This window comes from Herpailurus yagouaroundi, unplaced genomic scaffold, assembly GCF_014898765.1.
Source record: "Herpailurus yagouaroundi ecotype Mexico unplaced genomic scaffold, PumYag 159, whole genome shotgun sequence".
Taxonomy (NCBI): domain Eukaryota; kingdom Metazoa; phylum Chordata; class Mammalia; order Carnivora; family Felidae; genus Herpailurus; species Herpailurus yagouaroundi.
In genome coordinates this window covers 26052658-26067480 of record NW_024412400.1, presented here as the reverse complement: position 1 = coordinate 26067480, position 14823 = coordinate 26052658, and the positions used below count along the sequence as shown (strand labels likewise).

Here is a 14823-nt window from a genome sequence, read left to right as displayed (position 1 = left end):
TGTGTCAGAATTTTAGATCAAACTTGCTGGAAGGCAAGGGTTCCCGAACTAGCCAACTGAAGTATTTCTCTCTTGGTAGAGATATTTATAGGGAAGAAAAGGACTCCAACTTAAAGATATTAGCTGGTCCATCAACTGGGTTGGCAACCTTAATTCCTCAGGAGTTCTGGACCTCATTGAAGTCTCTCTGAAAACTCCTCATTTATCAGGGATGCTAATTGCTTTCTAGATGGATTGATAGTCACATTAGATCCAGCGTTCTACCCTGGCTCAGGTTGGTTCCTCTTCTTATTCCTAGAAAATATGTATTTAGGAAATGCAATTTAACTTCAGTATTAATCTAATATGTATACATAACATAAATGGTATTGTCCATAGGAAACCATTCAACATTCTTGGGGAAAGTTTTGTTTTTAATAAAGGAAAACATTTGTCCAAGTATAATTTTCACAAAGTTAAAACATGACTCCTGGGGTGCCTGAGTGGCTCAGCTGGTTGGGCGTCCAGCTTTGGCTCGGGTCATGATCTCACCATTTTTGGGTTCGAGCCTTGTGTCGGGCTCTGTGCTGACAGCTCAAAGCCTGGAGCCTGCTTCAGATTCTGTGTCTCCCTCTCTCTCTGCCCCTCCCCCGCTTGCACTCTGTGCCTCTCTCTCTCAAAAATAAATAAAAACGTAAAAAAAATTTTAAAACCTCTTACACAAATATAGAACGAACATGTGCCAAAACTGTCATTTAACTCACTGATCTAATGAAGAAATCAGTCAGATGGTAAACCTGGCTCAAAAGAGCATCGGAGGAACATGAGTGTGTGTATCGGTCAAATGAATGTTGAAATGAATTTCTTCGTGTATACAAAACTGGCTAATGTCCTATAGAGCAATACAATTGCAGTCTGGGGTGATCTAATATTAAATAACAAAGCCTAGCAATAGTACATTCACTAAATAATCCTTGAGTGAGCTTCTTAAATAGCAGCCTAGTATATGTTAGAAAGGCAAACATCTTGCTTTATTTCCAAGTTTGTGATAATTTTGCTTTACCGTGTGCTGTAAGGTGACCAATCTTAACACTCTACCAGGAGGAGCATACATTGGTATAATCTTTCTGGAGGGCTATTTGGCAATGTAAACAACTGAAAACTCTTCCTGTCTGTGAGCCCGTATCTTCACTTACAAGACTTCATTCTGAAGAAATCATCAGACACCTAAACACTTGTGTATAATACTCATTAAGTGTTTTGAGCACCCTGTATGCAGATGGTCACCAAAAGTTGGGAACAATTCAGATGTCCGCTGATAAAAGATGAATTATGGTGTTCTCTTAAATATAATGTGGCCATTGCAAATGGTATTTTTGAAAGTATCTTGGTAGTCTTGATGCTGTATGTAGTGAGGAAAGTCAAGATGGAAAACTATGTATTTATTTAAAATTTTCTTTAAAAGTAGGCTCCATGCTCAGCGGAGCCCAGCGTGGGGCTTGAACTCATGACCCTGAGCTGAGATCATGAGTCTGATGCTTTACCAGCTGCATCACCTAGGTGCTCCCGAAACACCATGTATTTATCATTATCGCAATTATATACACACACACAGACAAAATAAAAATAGCCAAGATATTAACTAAACTAATATTATCTGTTCTCCAAGTTTTCTACAGTTACACTTTCGAAGCTTTTTTAGCCAGAATAAAATATTATAAAGAGTTTGCAGTGCATTCCAGAAATAAGTGACTCAAATTGCCTCTTATTTTAGATTACTCATACCTTCTCTGCCTTCCTCCTCCACCTTTCACTCTGGAGCAATGTCCCAGGCTTCGCATTTTAAGCCGTGTAAGTGGAGAGCAGCAGGAGAATGAGGCCCTGATGCTGGGAGCTGAGGGTGCCCCGTTTGTTTGGATTTCATTCGGTTAATGTGAACATCACAGGGAGCCCCAGGCTATCAGTCAGGAAACCTAGGTTGTCTCCAGGTGTGGGACAAAGCCTGGGGAGTGGTTAGGATTCGGAAAAGGGCCTCCTAATTCCCACTTGGAGAACTTCCAGTTAGAGAAAGTCCTTATTTCTAAAATGAACACACTTGAATTTTACCCACCAGCCCAGTGAAGCAGACTTTTTAGGAGTGGGCCCCAGCATCACCCCTAAACCAAGTGTTTTTTCAGGAGCTCCCTGTCTGATTTAGATGCACAATGAGTGGAAATCACTGGATTGGAGACACCCCATCTGTTAACAAGCCCAGTATTCAAGGCCTTTGTACTGTGCCACCACCAGGAACTCCAAACCTCTGATTGTCTGCTTGGCAAATTCCTGCTTTCTGCTCCAATCTCACTCATTCCCTCCTTCCCTAACATGAGGTATGGTTAATGGTTGTTTCTAAATCCATCTGTCTTTGTTACCTGACAATGAGGCCAAGTGAGACAGTTTCCCCAAGACCAAGATCCCTGATGAGAGTCCAGCCACCATCTTAGAACCTCTGGTTCCTGGCACAGTACAACTACCTGATGGCTGTCCGACGAGTGAATGAAAGAATGGACAAGTGAAAGAAGGGGTGTTTCCTGTTATCAGATAATATACCATACTTTGATGTGTTTGACCTACAGGGTGTACAGATTATAGTGTTTCCAGAAGATGGCATTCATGGATTCAACTTTACAAGAACATCTGTTTACCCATTTTTGGATTTCATGCCGTCTCCCCAGTTGGTCAGGTGGAATCCTTGCCTGGAGCCCCACCGATTCAATGACACAGAGGTAAGGGAGGGTCCCAGCCTTCCTCCTCCGTAGACTGAAGGCATGCAGAGATGAACCAAGCCAAGGGCCAACAGCCAAGACAGGTTAAATGAGACCGAAAGGAGACCCTAGGTTCCTAAAAATAAAATCTGAGCTCCCCAAACTCCCTGTGCCACATATTCCATCAGTTAAAGAGTGTCTGGTATTATGGGGCATTTACTCATCTCTGGATCGTTCTATTTATTAATTACACAGGACATACACGAATATATACTTAGAAAACAAACGAATCAGAAGTAAAAAAATAAAATAAAGTCCCATCTTCACACACCCCACCAATTACCCTCCTTCTCTTCCTAGAGAAACTGCCATCAACACTTTGATATGCATCCAACTATATTCTTTTCTATTCATTTCATAGTTATTGACATCCTCTTTGTTAGCATGCTGTATGCTTTTGTAAAACCCTTGCTATTATAACGTTTCAGTCAATATCCTTGTACATGTATCTTCATAAATATGTCCAAGTTTTTCTGTAAGGTAAGATTCCTAGAAATGGAATTTCTCAGCGAAAGGATATGCACATTTTGAATTATTTTAAAGACTACCAAATTTCCCTTTTGAAAGACCTTCATTTCATTTTACATCCCTTGTGATAGTCTTGAGTGCCTGTTTCCCCACCTTTGGTCAATGCAAGATGGAATAATATCTTGAATTTTTGCCAATCTTACGAAGGTGCAGAATGAGATCTCATTATTTTCATTTGTGTTTCCTCATTACTAATGAGGTTGAGTATCTTCTCAGATGTCCATTGGCCATTTGTATTTGTGCTGTGAATCACCTGTTCATATTCTGTGCACTCTTCCAGTAGTGTTTTTTCTTTACTGATTTATGATAGCTGTTTACATATTATAGACACAATACAGGTACTTTTCTATTTTAAAATTATAAGGCAAATGGCAGGATTTTAAAAATTCATTTACTTATGCCTTTTTTTTCCTTTAGGTCCTCCAGCGCCTGAGTTGCATGGCCATCAAGGGCAATATGTTCCTGGTGGCCAATCTTGGGACCAAGCAGCCTTGCCATAACAATGACCTGGGGTGCCCACATGATGGAAGATACCAGTTTAACACAAATGTCGTGTTCAGCAACAACGGAACCCTTGTTGACCGCTATCGCAAACACAACCTCTACTTTGAGGCAGCTTTTGATACCCCTCTCAAAGTGGATCACATCATCTTTGATACCCCTTTTGCTGGCAAATTTGGCATCTTCACCTGCTTTGATATATTGTTTTTTGACCCTGCCATTAGACTCCTCAGAGACTCTGAGGTGAAGCACGTCGTATATCCTACTGCCTGGATGAACCAGCTCCCACTCTTGGCAGCCATTCAGATTCAGAGAGCTTTTGCCATTGCCTTTGGTATCAACCTGCTGGCTGCCAACATCCACCACCCATCTCTGGGGATGACCGGAAGTGGCATACACAGCCCTCGGAAGTCCTTTTGGCACCATGACATGGAAAACGCCACTGGTCATCTTATAATTGCACAGGTAGCCAGAAATCCACTGGGTCTCATTGGTCCAGAGAATGCCACAGGTAAAACGAACCCATCTCGTAGTAAGTTTTTAGAAATCTTGGCAGGTGATCCATACTGTGAAAAGGATGCTCAGGAAGTCCATTGTGATGGAGCCACCAAGTGGAACATGAACACTCCTCCTCTGTTTCATTCGGAGATGATGTATGACAATTTCACCCTGGTCCCTGTGTGGGGAAAGGAAGGCTACCTCCGCGTCTGTGCAAACGGCCTCTGCTGTTACTTGCTTTACCAGCGGCCCACTTTGTCCAAAGAGCTGTATGCCCTGGGGGTCTTTGACGGTCTTCACACTGTGCACGGCACTTACTATGTTCAAGTTTGTGCCCTGGTCAAGTGTGGGGGTCTTGGCTTTAACACCTGTGGGCAGGAGATCACAGAGGCCACAGGGATATTTGACTTCCACCTATGGGGGAACTTCAGTACTTCCTATATCTTTCCTCTGCTTCTTACCTCAGGGATGTCCCTGGAAACCCCTGATCAGCTTGGCTGGGAGAATGACTACTCCTTCCTGAGCAAGAGCGGACTGTCCTCTGGCCTAGTGACGGCAGCTCTCTACGGGCGGCTGTATGAGAGGGACTAGGGCAGCGTGGGGTGGGCAGCCCTGCACTTGCCCAGACCACAGCTCACAAGCACTGGGACCACCTCTCTGCCCCACAGCCCGTTGTGGGAGCTGTGGGATGAGGTAGGAGAGGCACCTTCCCCCATTGTCTTTTCCTCTTTGACGTGGATTATCGAGTCTTTTCTGGTATTCCCTGCTCCCGTTTCTCTTTTTCAAGCCGTATCTTCCTCCAGCAAACCTCTCATTATACAATTGGTTTTAAGAGCTAAAATAAAAATGCCAGTTTATATTTTACACATCCACAAAACAGTGGGTTTTGTGTGTGTTTTCCTTGTTCTTATTGTTCATGAAGTGAGACCCAGGACATACAAGTATCTCACAAGCCTCACCTTCTAACGTAAGAAACAAACTCTCAGAGCAAAACCTGTTTTAGAAATGGCTGCGTGGGTCCTTTTCCATTCTGGATGAACAGAATTCTATCCAGATGAAATGGTAATGCCAGAGCCACCAGCAACATCAGAAATGTGTATCTTGAAGCAGCTTTTAAAAATAGAAGGGAAGTTGCTCTCCCATATGCCTTTCCATCAGTAAATGGAATCTGTCAGGCAGGGCTCATAATAACTGGAAAAGAGTGCAGTGCCTCAGAGAGAAAGACAGAGAGGCTGGAAACAAGTGCTGAAGAGAGGGGCAGCAGAGGGAAAGTATGAGTAAGAGGATTCTTTCTGCACAACATGTCTCATCCAGGGATTCCAGGGACCTAAATAAATCATGCTAACTTTGGGCAAGAGCCTTTCAGTTGCCCAACTGCGCAGGATGGAACGATGCAGGCATGATTCCATGAACAGTCCCCAGAGGGCCTACCCTTTGAGAGAGGCATCACGCCTCTTGAAGAAAAGTTGCAAGAGCTGCCATGGAGGTTGGCCCTCTGGAGTCATTCATTAATCTGATCATACAACAGGTGTTTTTGGAAAGCCCACCCGGTGCAGAGCAAGGTCCTCCCACAATAGGAGTTCCAGATGCAGAACCAATGTAATCAGTGAGGGAAGACATTTTTAGGCCACTAATTTCTGTATTATTTGTAGCCAACATTTCAAAGTCATTTTGACTCAATGCCTAGTAACTCAGATAATTTTTAAGTAGGAAAATGAATAATTTTTAAGAAGATGGATAATTAGCCTTCTGTGATTTGCCTCTTCCATGGTGTGGCTGTTTAGTTTTTTTTAATTAGGTTTTTTAAAGCAGTGTGTGCATATATATAATTATACAAAGTAAAAAATGGGATTCCTTCCCCATTCCCTTGCAGCATAGCCTTCTAGACCCCTTTTCTGGCTTTTAGGCAGAATAAAGAGTACAGACCCTGGTCTCAAGACTGTCCAGGCTCACATCCTTGGCCTCACGGCTTACTCTTCACTGCATAGACCTTGGGCAACTTATTTAAACCCTGTCACGCCGTGGTCTTCTCATTCATATAATGTGCGTTGAATAATCCATGTGGGAATGATCCAAAAAAGCAAAACCCCTGCTGATTCACTGCTCACTCGCAAAGGTTTGGAGTGAGTCACATCTTTAGGGAATAAGCAGGAAGAACTCAGAATTCCTGAGGAAGGCCTGGGAAGTCCTGGAATGCGAGCAGGACCCCTCCCACCAATGGCAGAGCCTGCCTGCCGTCCCCAGTGCAGGACCTGCCAGGAGGAGTGAGCTTGTCTCTCCGGATGTGGCTGTCTGCCACCCACTTAGCTCCCTGCCCCAAACACCAGGGAAATAGAAATCATCTTAAAAATGCATATTGTTGCTTCATGCCAAGAGTTTTCAAGTCAGCCTGAGAAAGAGACGTACAGAGACAGTAGACCTAAATACAGACTTGGTGGAACTACTCCACCCAGTAAGCACTTATGAAGCACCTGCTGGATACACATTCTGCCCTTCTGAACAGAGCACCTAGAACTTTCCCTGAGTTACTTTCTATTGACAAGTTAGAACCAATTGTTTATGAAGTAGAAATGAGGGAAGATATAAATGATGGGGGTAACACAAAATTATTTTTATAATAAAAAGAAGTAGCTGCCAGCTGGCAGAACAAAGAGGAAGATGGGAAAATGAGTAAAATGAATCATTTTCAGGAAAAAAAAAACAAAACACCTATGACTAATGGTTGTGACATGCTTTTGTCAACTGTAATCCTGAAATTCAAGGAAACAAATGGTAATCTTGACCATAACATAGAAGCAGGAAATCAAATGTATTTTTGGTCAAATCAGACTTGGGGGAAGTCGGTTGGTCCATGTGGTTTCTCATGCGGGTGCAGCTGTGCCTGTCTGTGGCTTTCCTCACAAAGGAAGTGAGAGGCACAATGAGCTGTGTTCACACTGGACTTAAAAAGGCCTGTTCCTAGAGAAGGCAAAATCCACAGCCTGATCACAGACTGTCAATGCTGGTGCCCACCGCCCCCTCCTGCAGGGAGAGACAGCCTGCCCATGGCCCTGCTGAGGGAAACCCACCCGGACCACCCCTTACCCATAGGTGGCCCTGCTCTGTACCTGTGGCCCCATCCCCTGGCCATCACGCATTGAACCGGGAGTATGCACCTGACCCCAGACCAGCCAGCCAGCCTGGCACCGGAGCTCTGCCCAGAGAGGGAAAATCTGAGTCAGCTGCATGGATTCCCAGTGAAACTCAGAACTGCTCAAACACCCAATTACCCACTAGATGAACAAATGGTTTCTCAACAAAGTGAATGTACATAGGGCAAAACTTTTTGAAAAAAGTTTTAGCAGTATGAAGTGTTGCATAAAAAGGCTGATTTAAAATAAATGCTGATATGACATGAAGATCTGTTGAGTAGGATTGCTGTGGAGGCCTTTGGTCTTTTACTGCCATGTCTTCCTCCTTGTGTTGATTGCCTATTCCCACATAACAAATCTTAGTGGCTTAAAGCAATCGTGAACATGATTAACTCATGAAGTTTCCATGAGTCAGGAATCTGGGAGTGGCTTAGCTGGGTTGTTGTAGCTCAAGGTCTCATGAGGCTGCAGTCAAGATGTGAACTGGAGCTGTGGTCAGCTGAAGGCTTCACTGGAGGTGGAGAATGTTATCAACAACTGTGTTCCCCAAAAAGATGCGTTGAAGTCTTAACCCCCATAGGTCATAATGTGATCTTATTTGGAAATAGGGTCTTTGTAGATGTGATTAAGATGAGATCACACTTAAATAGGGTGGCCCCTTAATCCAGTGTGACCCGTGTCCTTATAAGAAAAGGAGAAGATCTAGACACACAGGGAGAAGACAGCTATGTGACAACAGAGGCATAGTGGAGGGATGCATCCATGAGCCAAGGAACACCAAGGATTACTGAGAAACATCAGAAGCTAGCGGAGTCAAGGAAGGATTCTCCCCTACAGGTCTCAGGAGGAGCATGGCCCTGCTAACACCTTGATATTGGACTTTTAGCCTCCAGAACTATGAGGTAGTAAATTTCTATGTTTTAAACCACCCATTTGGTGGTACTTTTTTATAGCAGCTCCTGAAAACTACTACCCATCAGTTTGGTGCAGCCACATGGCTGGCTGCTGGCAGGAGGCTCAGTTGCTCAACACAGGGTCCTTCCTGTAGGGCTATTTGGCTGTCCAAAGTGGCAGCTGGCTTCCCATGGAGCAAGTGATCCAAGGGAGACCAAGGTAGAAGCCACAGTGTCTATTATGACCCACGCTCAAGTCACACTTTATCATTCCATACTATCTTCTTGGCTTACCCAGATCAGCCTTGCTCATTGAAGGAGGGGACAGGACACAGGCCAGGAGATGAGGATACTGGGCACCATCTTGGAGCTGGTTACCAAACCCCTCAGTCCAAATCCTGCTTCTCTTTTTCCTCGCCTCTCTGAAGTTCATACCCTACACAACCTGCCCCCTGCCTGTGCTGAGGCCCACGCTGACCCCGCACTATGAATCCAGCTCCCTGATTCCGCCATGGCCAAATTCTCTCAATTCCCTGATATGCTGAGCACAATGTGGCCTTAGCAATGTTGTCTTTGCTAAAATGCCTCTTTTGATGGGAAAACTCCTCCATCCTTGAAGGTCCACTCCATGACAAGCACTTTGTGAATCTTCTTCCACCGAATTGACTTTTCCTGTTCCCAGAGCCCTTCCCCATCGGGCCGTAATACTTATCCAGGTCTTCTCTGCCAGGATGTGAGCTGCACCGAGAGTATCTGCCCTGTAGTGAGTGACAGCTTTGTGCTGGATGTGGCACATAAATGACTCCCTTAACTTTCTCCATGAGCCTTAAAGAAGGCTTGATATGGCCATCTTGCAGATAAGGAAAACTGACAGAGATGCTAGTGAACTGCCCATGTGCTGATTAGAGCTGGTGCTGGAATCTGCATCTTCCTCACCGTGACTATGGAGATGCCATCTGAGAACACAGTCCATGTGCTACTAATGTTTGTGTCTATGGCTCCTGGCACCCCTCTGTGGTTTTTAAAATCTGGGCTCAATACATGGTTGCTGAATGAATGAGTGAATGAATGAATGACTGAGCAGTCACCAAGCATGCTTATTTCATTTAGACAGGCTGAAACAACAAAAGAACAACAATTTTTTTCTCTTTTGAAAGTTTTCTAGCATTGAAGTAAAAATCTAACAAACAGTTAAAAATAAAATTACCAGTAGATCAATGAGCTGCTAGGAGTCATGTATGTGTAACTCTTTCACGCATTTTTTTTTTTTTTTTTTTTTTTTTTTTTTTTTTTTTGGTTTGAGCAAAAATTATCATTTATTGACTTATGTAACTGAAGAGTCTACAGAGTAGATCTCTTCAGGCATGGCTGGATTCAGGAGCTGAAACAGTCTGTGAAAAGCGTCTGTGTGTGTATGGGTATATGTAGTATGTCTGTACTTGGCGTTCTTTATCAGCTTCCTTCCCAGACAGACTCCCCATATAGTGGTAATGATAATGGCCACCACAGCCCGAGGCGTCATCTGATGCTTTAGCAACCCCTAAGGAAAGAGCTTCTCTTTTCACAAAGTCCCAGAACTGAGCCTTCCTGGCTCTGCCTTGGGCCACATGCCCAATCACTGTTCAGAGGGCCATGATATTCTTATTGGCCTGTTGGCCAGCAGTGAATCCCAGGCCCACCTGGAGAGTGAGGGATCATGGGCATGGCTCTGACAAGACACAGGAAGTGGGCAGGGCTGGATCCCCAAAGGAACGCTGAGGCAGGGTGGTGGGTGGGATATGCTTGGGCAGAAACAGTAGATGTCCACCAGGCCTGCTTCCTCTGAGCATAAATTTCTCTCTGACACTAGTTACATGCTGTTGCAGTCAGGGTCATAGCAGGAAAAAGATTGCACACCCCATTAACACAGAGGAGTAATAACAGAGCAATTTACACAGGTGTGGGCAGGGGTTATAGGGAAGCCTGCAAAGGGCAGTCCAATATTCAGGGGCTAGCAATAGCAGGAGCCATTAGCCTCCCAGGCCTGAAGGTATGAAGGGCTCAAGTGGTTACAGAATCAGAGGAGGGAAGGAAGCTGTATGGAGAGAGCAGCCCGGCAGGAACTGCAGCCTTTAGAAGGGAGATCCAGGCAGACTACAGTGATCTTACACAGAAGGAGGCCAGGCAAGAAGTACCATGTCTTTTCTCTCTTCTGCTACCCTTTCATCACCTGCTGCTGCTTCCTATTGGTTGGACCCAACAGCAAGGCAGAGAACAAGAAAGTGCAGCTGGTGCTGTCTGCAGAAGTCAGTGCTACGGTCACACAACAGGATGGAGAAGGGGGTAGTGTGTAGGGAGGAAACTGCAGCACATGATGCTCCCAACACATTCTGGGAGCTTATGAACAAGTTCATTTGAGAGAGGGAGTGGACAAACAGGTTTCTTAATGAGCATAACCATGGTAGCCACTCTTAACATAGCTCCCACTGATCCCTATGGACACTCTTGTGTGGTGCCTTCCCACATTGTTCCATGGTTGTTCTATGTGACCACTAGAACATGGCAGACACAATGTCCTGTTATTTTCTGAGATTAGATATCAAAGATCCTGTGGCTTCTGTCTTGGTTGCCTACCTTCCATGTTGGATCACTTGCTCGGGGGAAAGCCAGCTACCATGTCTCACGGAGCCTTATGGAAAGGCCCATTTAGCAAGAAACTGAAGCCTCCTGTTGCTAGCCCCATAAGTGAGCTGTGTTGCAAGTGGATCCTCCAGCCCCAGTCCAGCCTTTAGATAACTGCCACCCTGGCCAATGTCTTGACTGCAACTTTCTGAGAGACTCTCAGCCAAAACAACCTAGCTACGCCACTCTCGAATTGCTAACCCTCAGAAACCTTCAGATAAATGTTTGTTGTTTTAGGGGTACCTGGGTGGCTCAGTCAGCTAAGCATCTGACTTCAGCTCAGGTCATATCTCACAGCTCGTGAGTTTGAGCCTCGGGTCAGGCTCTGTGCTAACAGCTCAGAGCCTGGAGCCTGCTTCAGATTCTGTGTCTCCCTCTCTCTCTCTGCCCTTCCCCCACTCATGCTCTTTCTCTCTCTCTCTCTTTCAAAAATAAATAAACATTAAAAAGAAAGAAAATTAGGGGCGCCTAGGTGGCTCAGTCGGTTGAGCATCCGACTTTGGCTCAGGTCATGATCTCAGAGTCTGTGAGTTCGAGCCCCGTGTCAGGCTCTGTGCTGACAGCTCAGAGCCTGGAGCCTGCTTCAGATTCTATGTCTCCCTCTCTCTCTGCCCCTTCCCTGCTCATGTTCTGTCTCTGTCTCAAAAATAAATAAAAACATTTTTAAAAATTAAAAAAAAAAAAGAAAATTAAAAAAAATGTTTTAAGCCTCTAAGTTTGGGGGTAATTTTTTACGCAACGATAATGAATGCAGTAATCTTCCTGACAGCACCTCAATCCCCTGCCAAAATTCCAATGCATCTGATGCTCCATCTTCCAGCTGTCCTGACTACTGCCCCTTTACAGGTCTCTCTCCCACTATATATGATACAAGTGCTACTAGTAGTTATTATCTGCTGGACTAGCTCAGAAATAACCTTTCTTTTCTCATGGTTTTGAAGAGTGAAGTGCACCTGGGCAATATTCTCAAATGGAGGGAGAAAACCACAAAGAGGGGCCCACAATGAGCAGATGTTGGCTGCTTTGAAATTGGAAGTTCTAGAAGAGGCATTCTGAGAGTGGCCAGGAAAATCTTCCTGTCTCCAGAATTACCTAACCCTCCGCCCCCCTCCCCGCACCCGCCCCGTCCCCCCAGCCTGGCATCATACAGACAGTGGTTCTCAAAGGGTGGTCCCAACCCAGCAGCACTAGCGTCACCTGGGAACTTGTTAGGAACACAAATTCTTGGGCTCTGGGGACAGGTGCCATCAATCTGTGTTTAATAAGCTTTCAGGTGATCCTAATCAAGTGTGAGACCATTACTCCAGTGCTGTGCATTTTTCAAAGCATGTGTGCACGCCTTAGTAATCAGCTCCCCATATCAGTTCTCTGAAAGGGGCAAGTGTGTCCATTTTAAAGAAGAGAGAACTGAGGCTTGGATGGGAAGTACCTTGCCCAAGGCTAAACCAGTATCCTAGCATCAGAGCTAGAGCCTGGAATCCCCACCCCAGGACCGAGGCATAGCTAGTTTCCAAATGACCAGTTCAGAACACTCTTCTCTCCTATCCTCATGCTAGTTTTCAACCCATTATTCCCCTTTCTGTGGGACTTTTTTTGTCACCCAAATACATTACTCTACTTTTCTTTGATCAAAGACAAATCAGTGTGGGGAAAATATGATCTATAGTTAAGGAATTGCCTTGCCTCAGGTTGTGTGTAACTTTGAAAGTTCACAAAAGGCTTCATGGGAATGCAGAAATCTTATGGAAACTATCTGCAGATATTTTTAAAAAATTTTTAACATTTATTCACTTTTGAGAAACAGAGAGAGACAGAGTGTGAGTGGGGGAGGGGAAGAGAATGAGGGAGACACAGAACCCAAACCAGGCTCCAGCACAGAGCCCGATGTGGGGCTTGAACTCACAAACTGCGAGATCATGACCTGAGCCAAAGTTGGACGCTTAACCAACTGAGCCATTCAGGAGCCCCAATCTGCAGATATTTTCAGTATGATCCCTTTATTCAGTTCCAATGGAAGAAAACTGGCATGGAATGCTTTTGAAATCTTTTAATCTGGTGCTTCAACATTTTGAATAAAATATATAAGATGGTTGCTTGTTTTTATGCTTACTGGACATGCCTGTACTAAACCTTCCATGCAAGTCAGATGATTGGTTTTATCAATACTTTCAGTGTTTAAAATTTCTGATATATTACCACCTGATTTGGCAGAATGAAATTCTTGATGCTGTGCCCTTTAACTTCAAGACTTGTTTTGTAGTTTATCTTATGAGTCCCGAGTTTATTGCCATAGGGTCCTGATGTGATAACTAAAGATACTACTACATTGAAAGTAAAGACACTGCCTTTCTCATTTCCACACTCTAAATATTCCTACAGAACCTGTAAATGGTCAGCATTTACATTTTCTCTGAGTACTGGAATGTTGAAAGTGGTATCTATTGATCTCAAAGAATTGTAGGGTTCCTAAAATGATTCCTGAATAATCAAATAAAGATAAAATTATGTACAGTGTGATTTTAAGATAAGATATATTTGGGGATTCTAAGTCTTTAAAAATTATTGACTCAATTATGAATATCTTTCAGCTCATAAAATCAGGTGTGAAAATTAAGTGTTAACTGCACATAAAATACTGTTAGAAATTGTACAGTTTGTAAACACATAAGAAAAGACTATTACCTTTAGAGAGAGCTTACCACCTAAGGCTCATTTAAACATGGGATTCACACGTGTGCACGTGCGCGCGCGCACACACACACACACACACACACACACACACACACCCCCCAAAAGAAATCAGTAAAGCATATTGTGGTAATTTATTTTCCAAAAATGGCTGCAACATTTCCAGTGCTGCTTGTTCCTCCAAAACTTTGCCATTCCCCATCATGAGATCTATGCTCCTTCCCTTGACCCTGGGCAGGACTTCATAACTGCCTCCATGAATGTAGTGTGGCAGATGTGACACAGCGTGGCAGACATGACTTCCAAATCTAGGTCTTATGGCTCTAGGACTTATATGGCTCCTGTCTGGTTCTTTCTTGGGGATTTCACTCTTGGCACCTAACCACACTGCAAGGAAATGAAGGCCGCATGGGGAGATTCATGTGGAGAGAAACTGAGGTCCTCAACTCTCAGCCCCAGTTGGGTTCCCATATGACAGCAGCGCCAGCTTCTCAACCATCAGATCCCACAGCCCTCAGATAACAGCCCCAGCGTGCCGAGCAGAGGTTGGCTTCCTCCACCTTGCACTGACCAAATTGCAGATTCATAAGCAAAATGAGTGGTTATTTTAAGCCATTACATTTTGAAGTGGTTTGTTACCTATGACAGTCAGAATGATTTAAATCAACCATAGAAGTTTGTCAAACTTCAGGTTATGCAGGCCCTGGTAGGCCATGGCAGGAGTTTGAGTTTATATGGGAAGCAGTTAGAGGGTATTAAGCAGGGGAATGGCACGGTCAATTAAGTGATTCCTCTGGCTGCTGATGGGGTTTTCAGAAACCCCACTCCTTCCTGAGACAGTCACAGTTCATGACCACCCATGAGGACTCACCAAGAAGCTCTGAAAAATAGTTTAAAATTTATAATAAATTAACTAGTAATTGAAGGGAAAAAGTAATTATTTGGGATTATCCATTTTAAGTTTGATATTTTCTAATATAATCCTGCATCAGTTTTTAGAAGACTACTGAATATGTCAAAACAAACGGAGAAAAAGAACCCCTGTATTCACAGATAACAGACAGGCATTTGTTTTCAGTAAAATACACATCATCAAAGAATGGCTGCAGTCCAAATTTTTCAGCCACCATTGAAAAAAAA

The 14823-nt window shown here is 44.1% G+C and overlaps 1 protein-coding gene across 2 annotated transcripts in view; it reads left to right on the top strand.

Annotated features, from left to right (window-relative positions):
* Positions 1-5187, top strand: part of BTD (biotinidase) — a 30096-nt gene extending 24909 nt beyond the window's left edge. For both annotated transcript variants that reach the window (XM_040480142.1, XM_040480141.1), the window contains 2 exons: positions 2595-2744; positions 3729-5187. In XM_040480142.1, the coding sequence (XP_040336076.1) occupies positions 2595-2744; positions 3729-4901 (1323 nt within the window). In that variant the 3' untranslated portion in view covers positions 4902-5187. The remainder of the gene's footprint in view (positions 1-2594; positions 2745-3728) is intronic.
* Positions 5188-14823: the final 9636 nt, after the last annotated feature.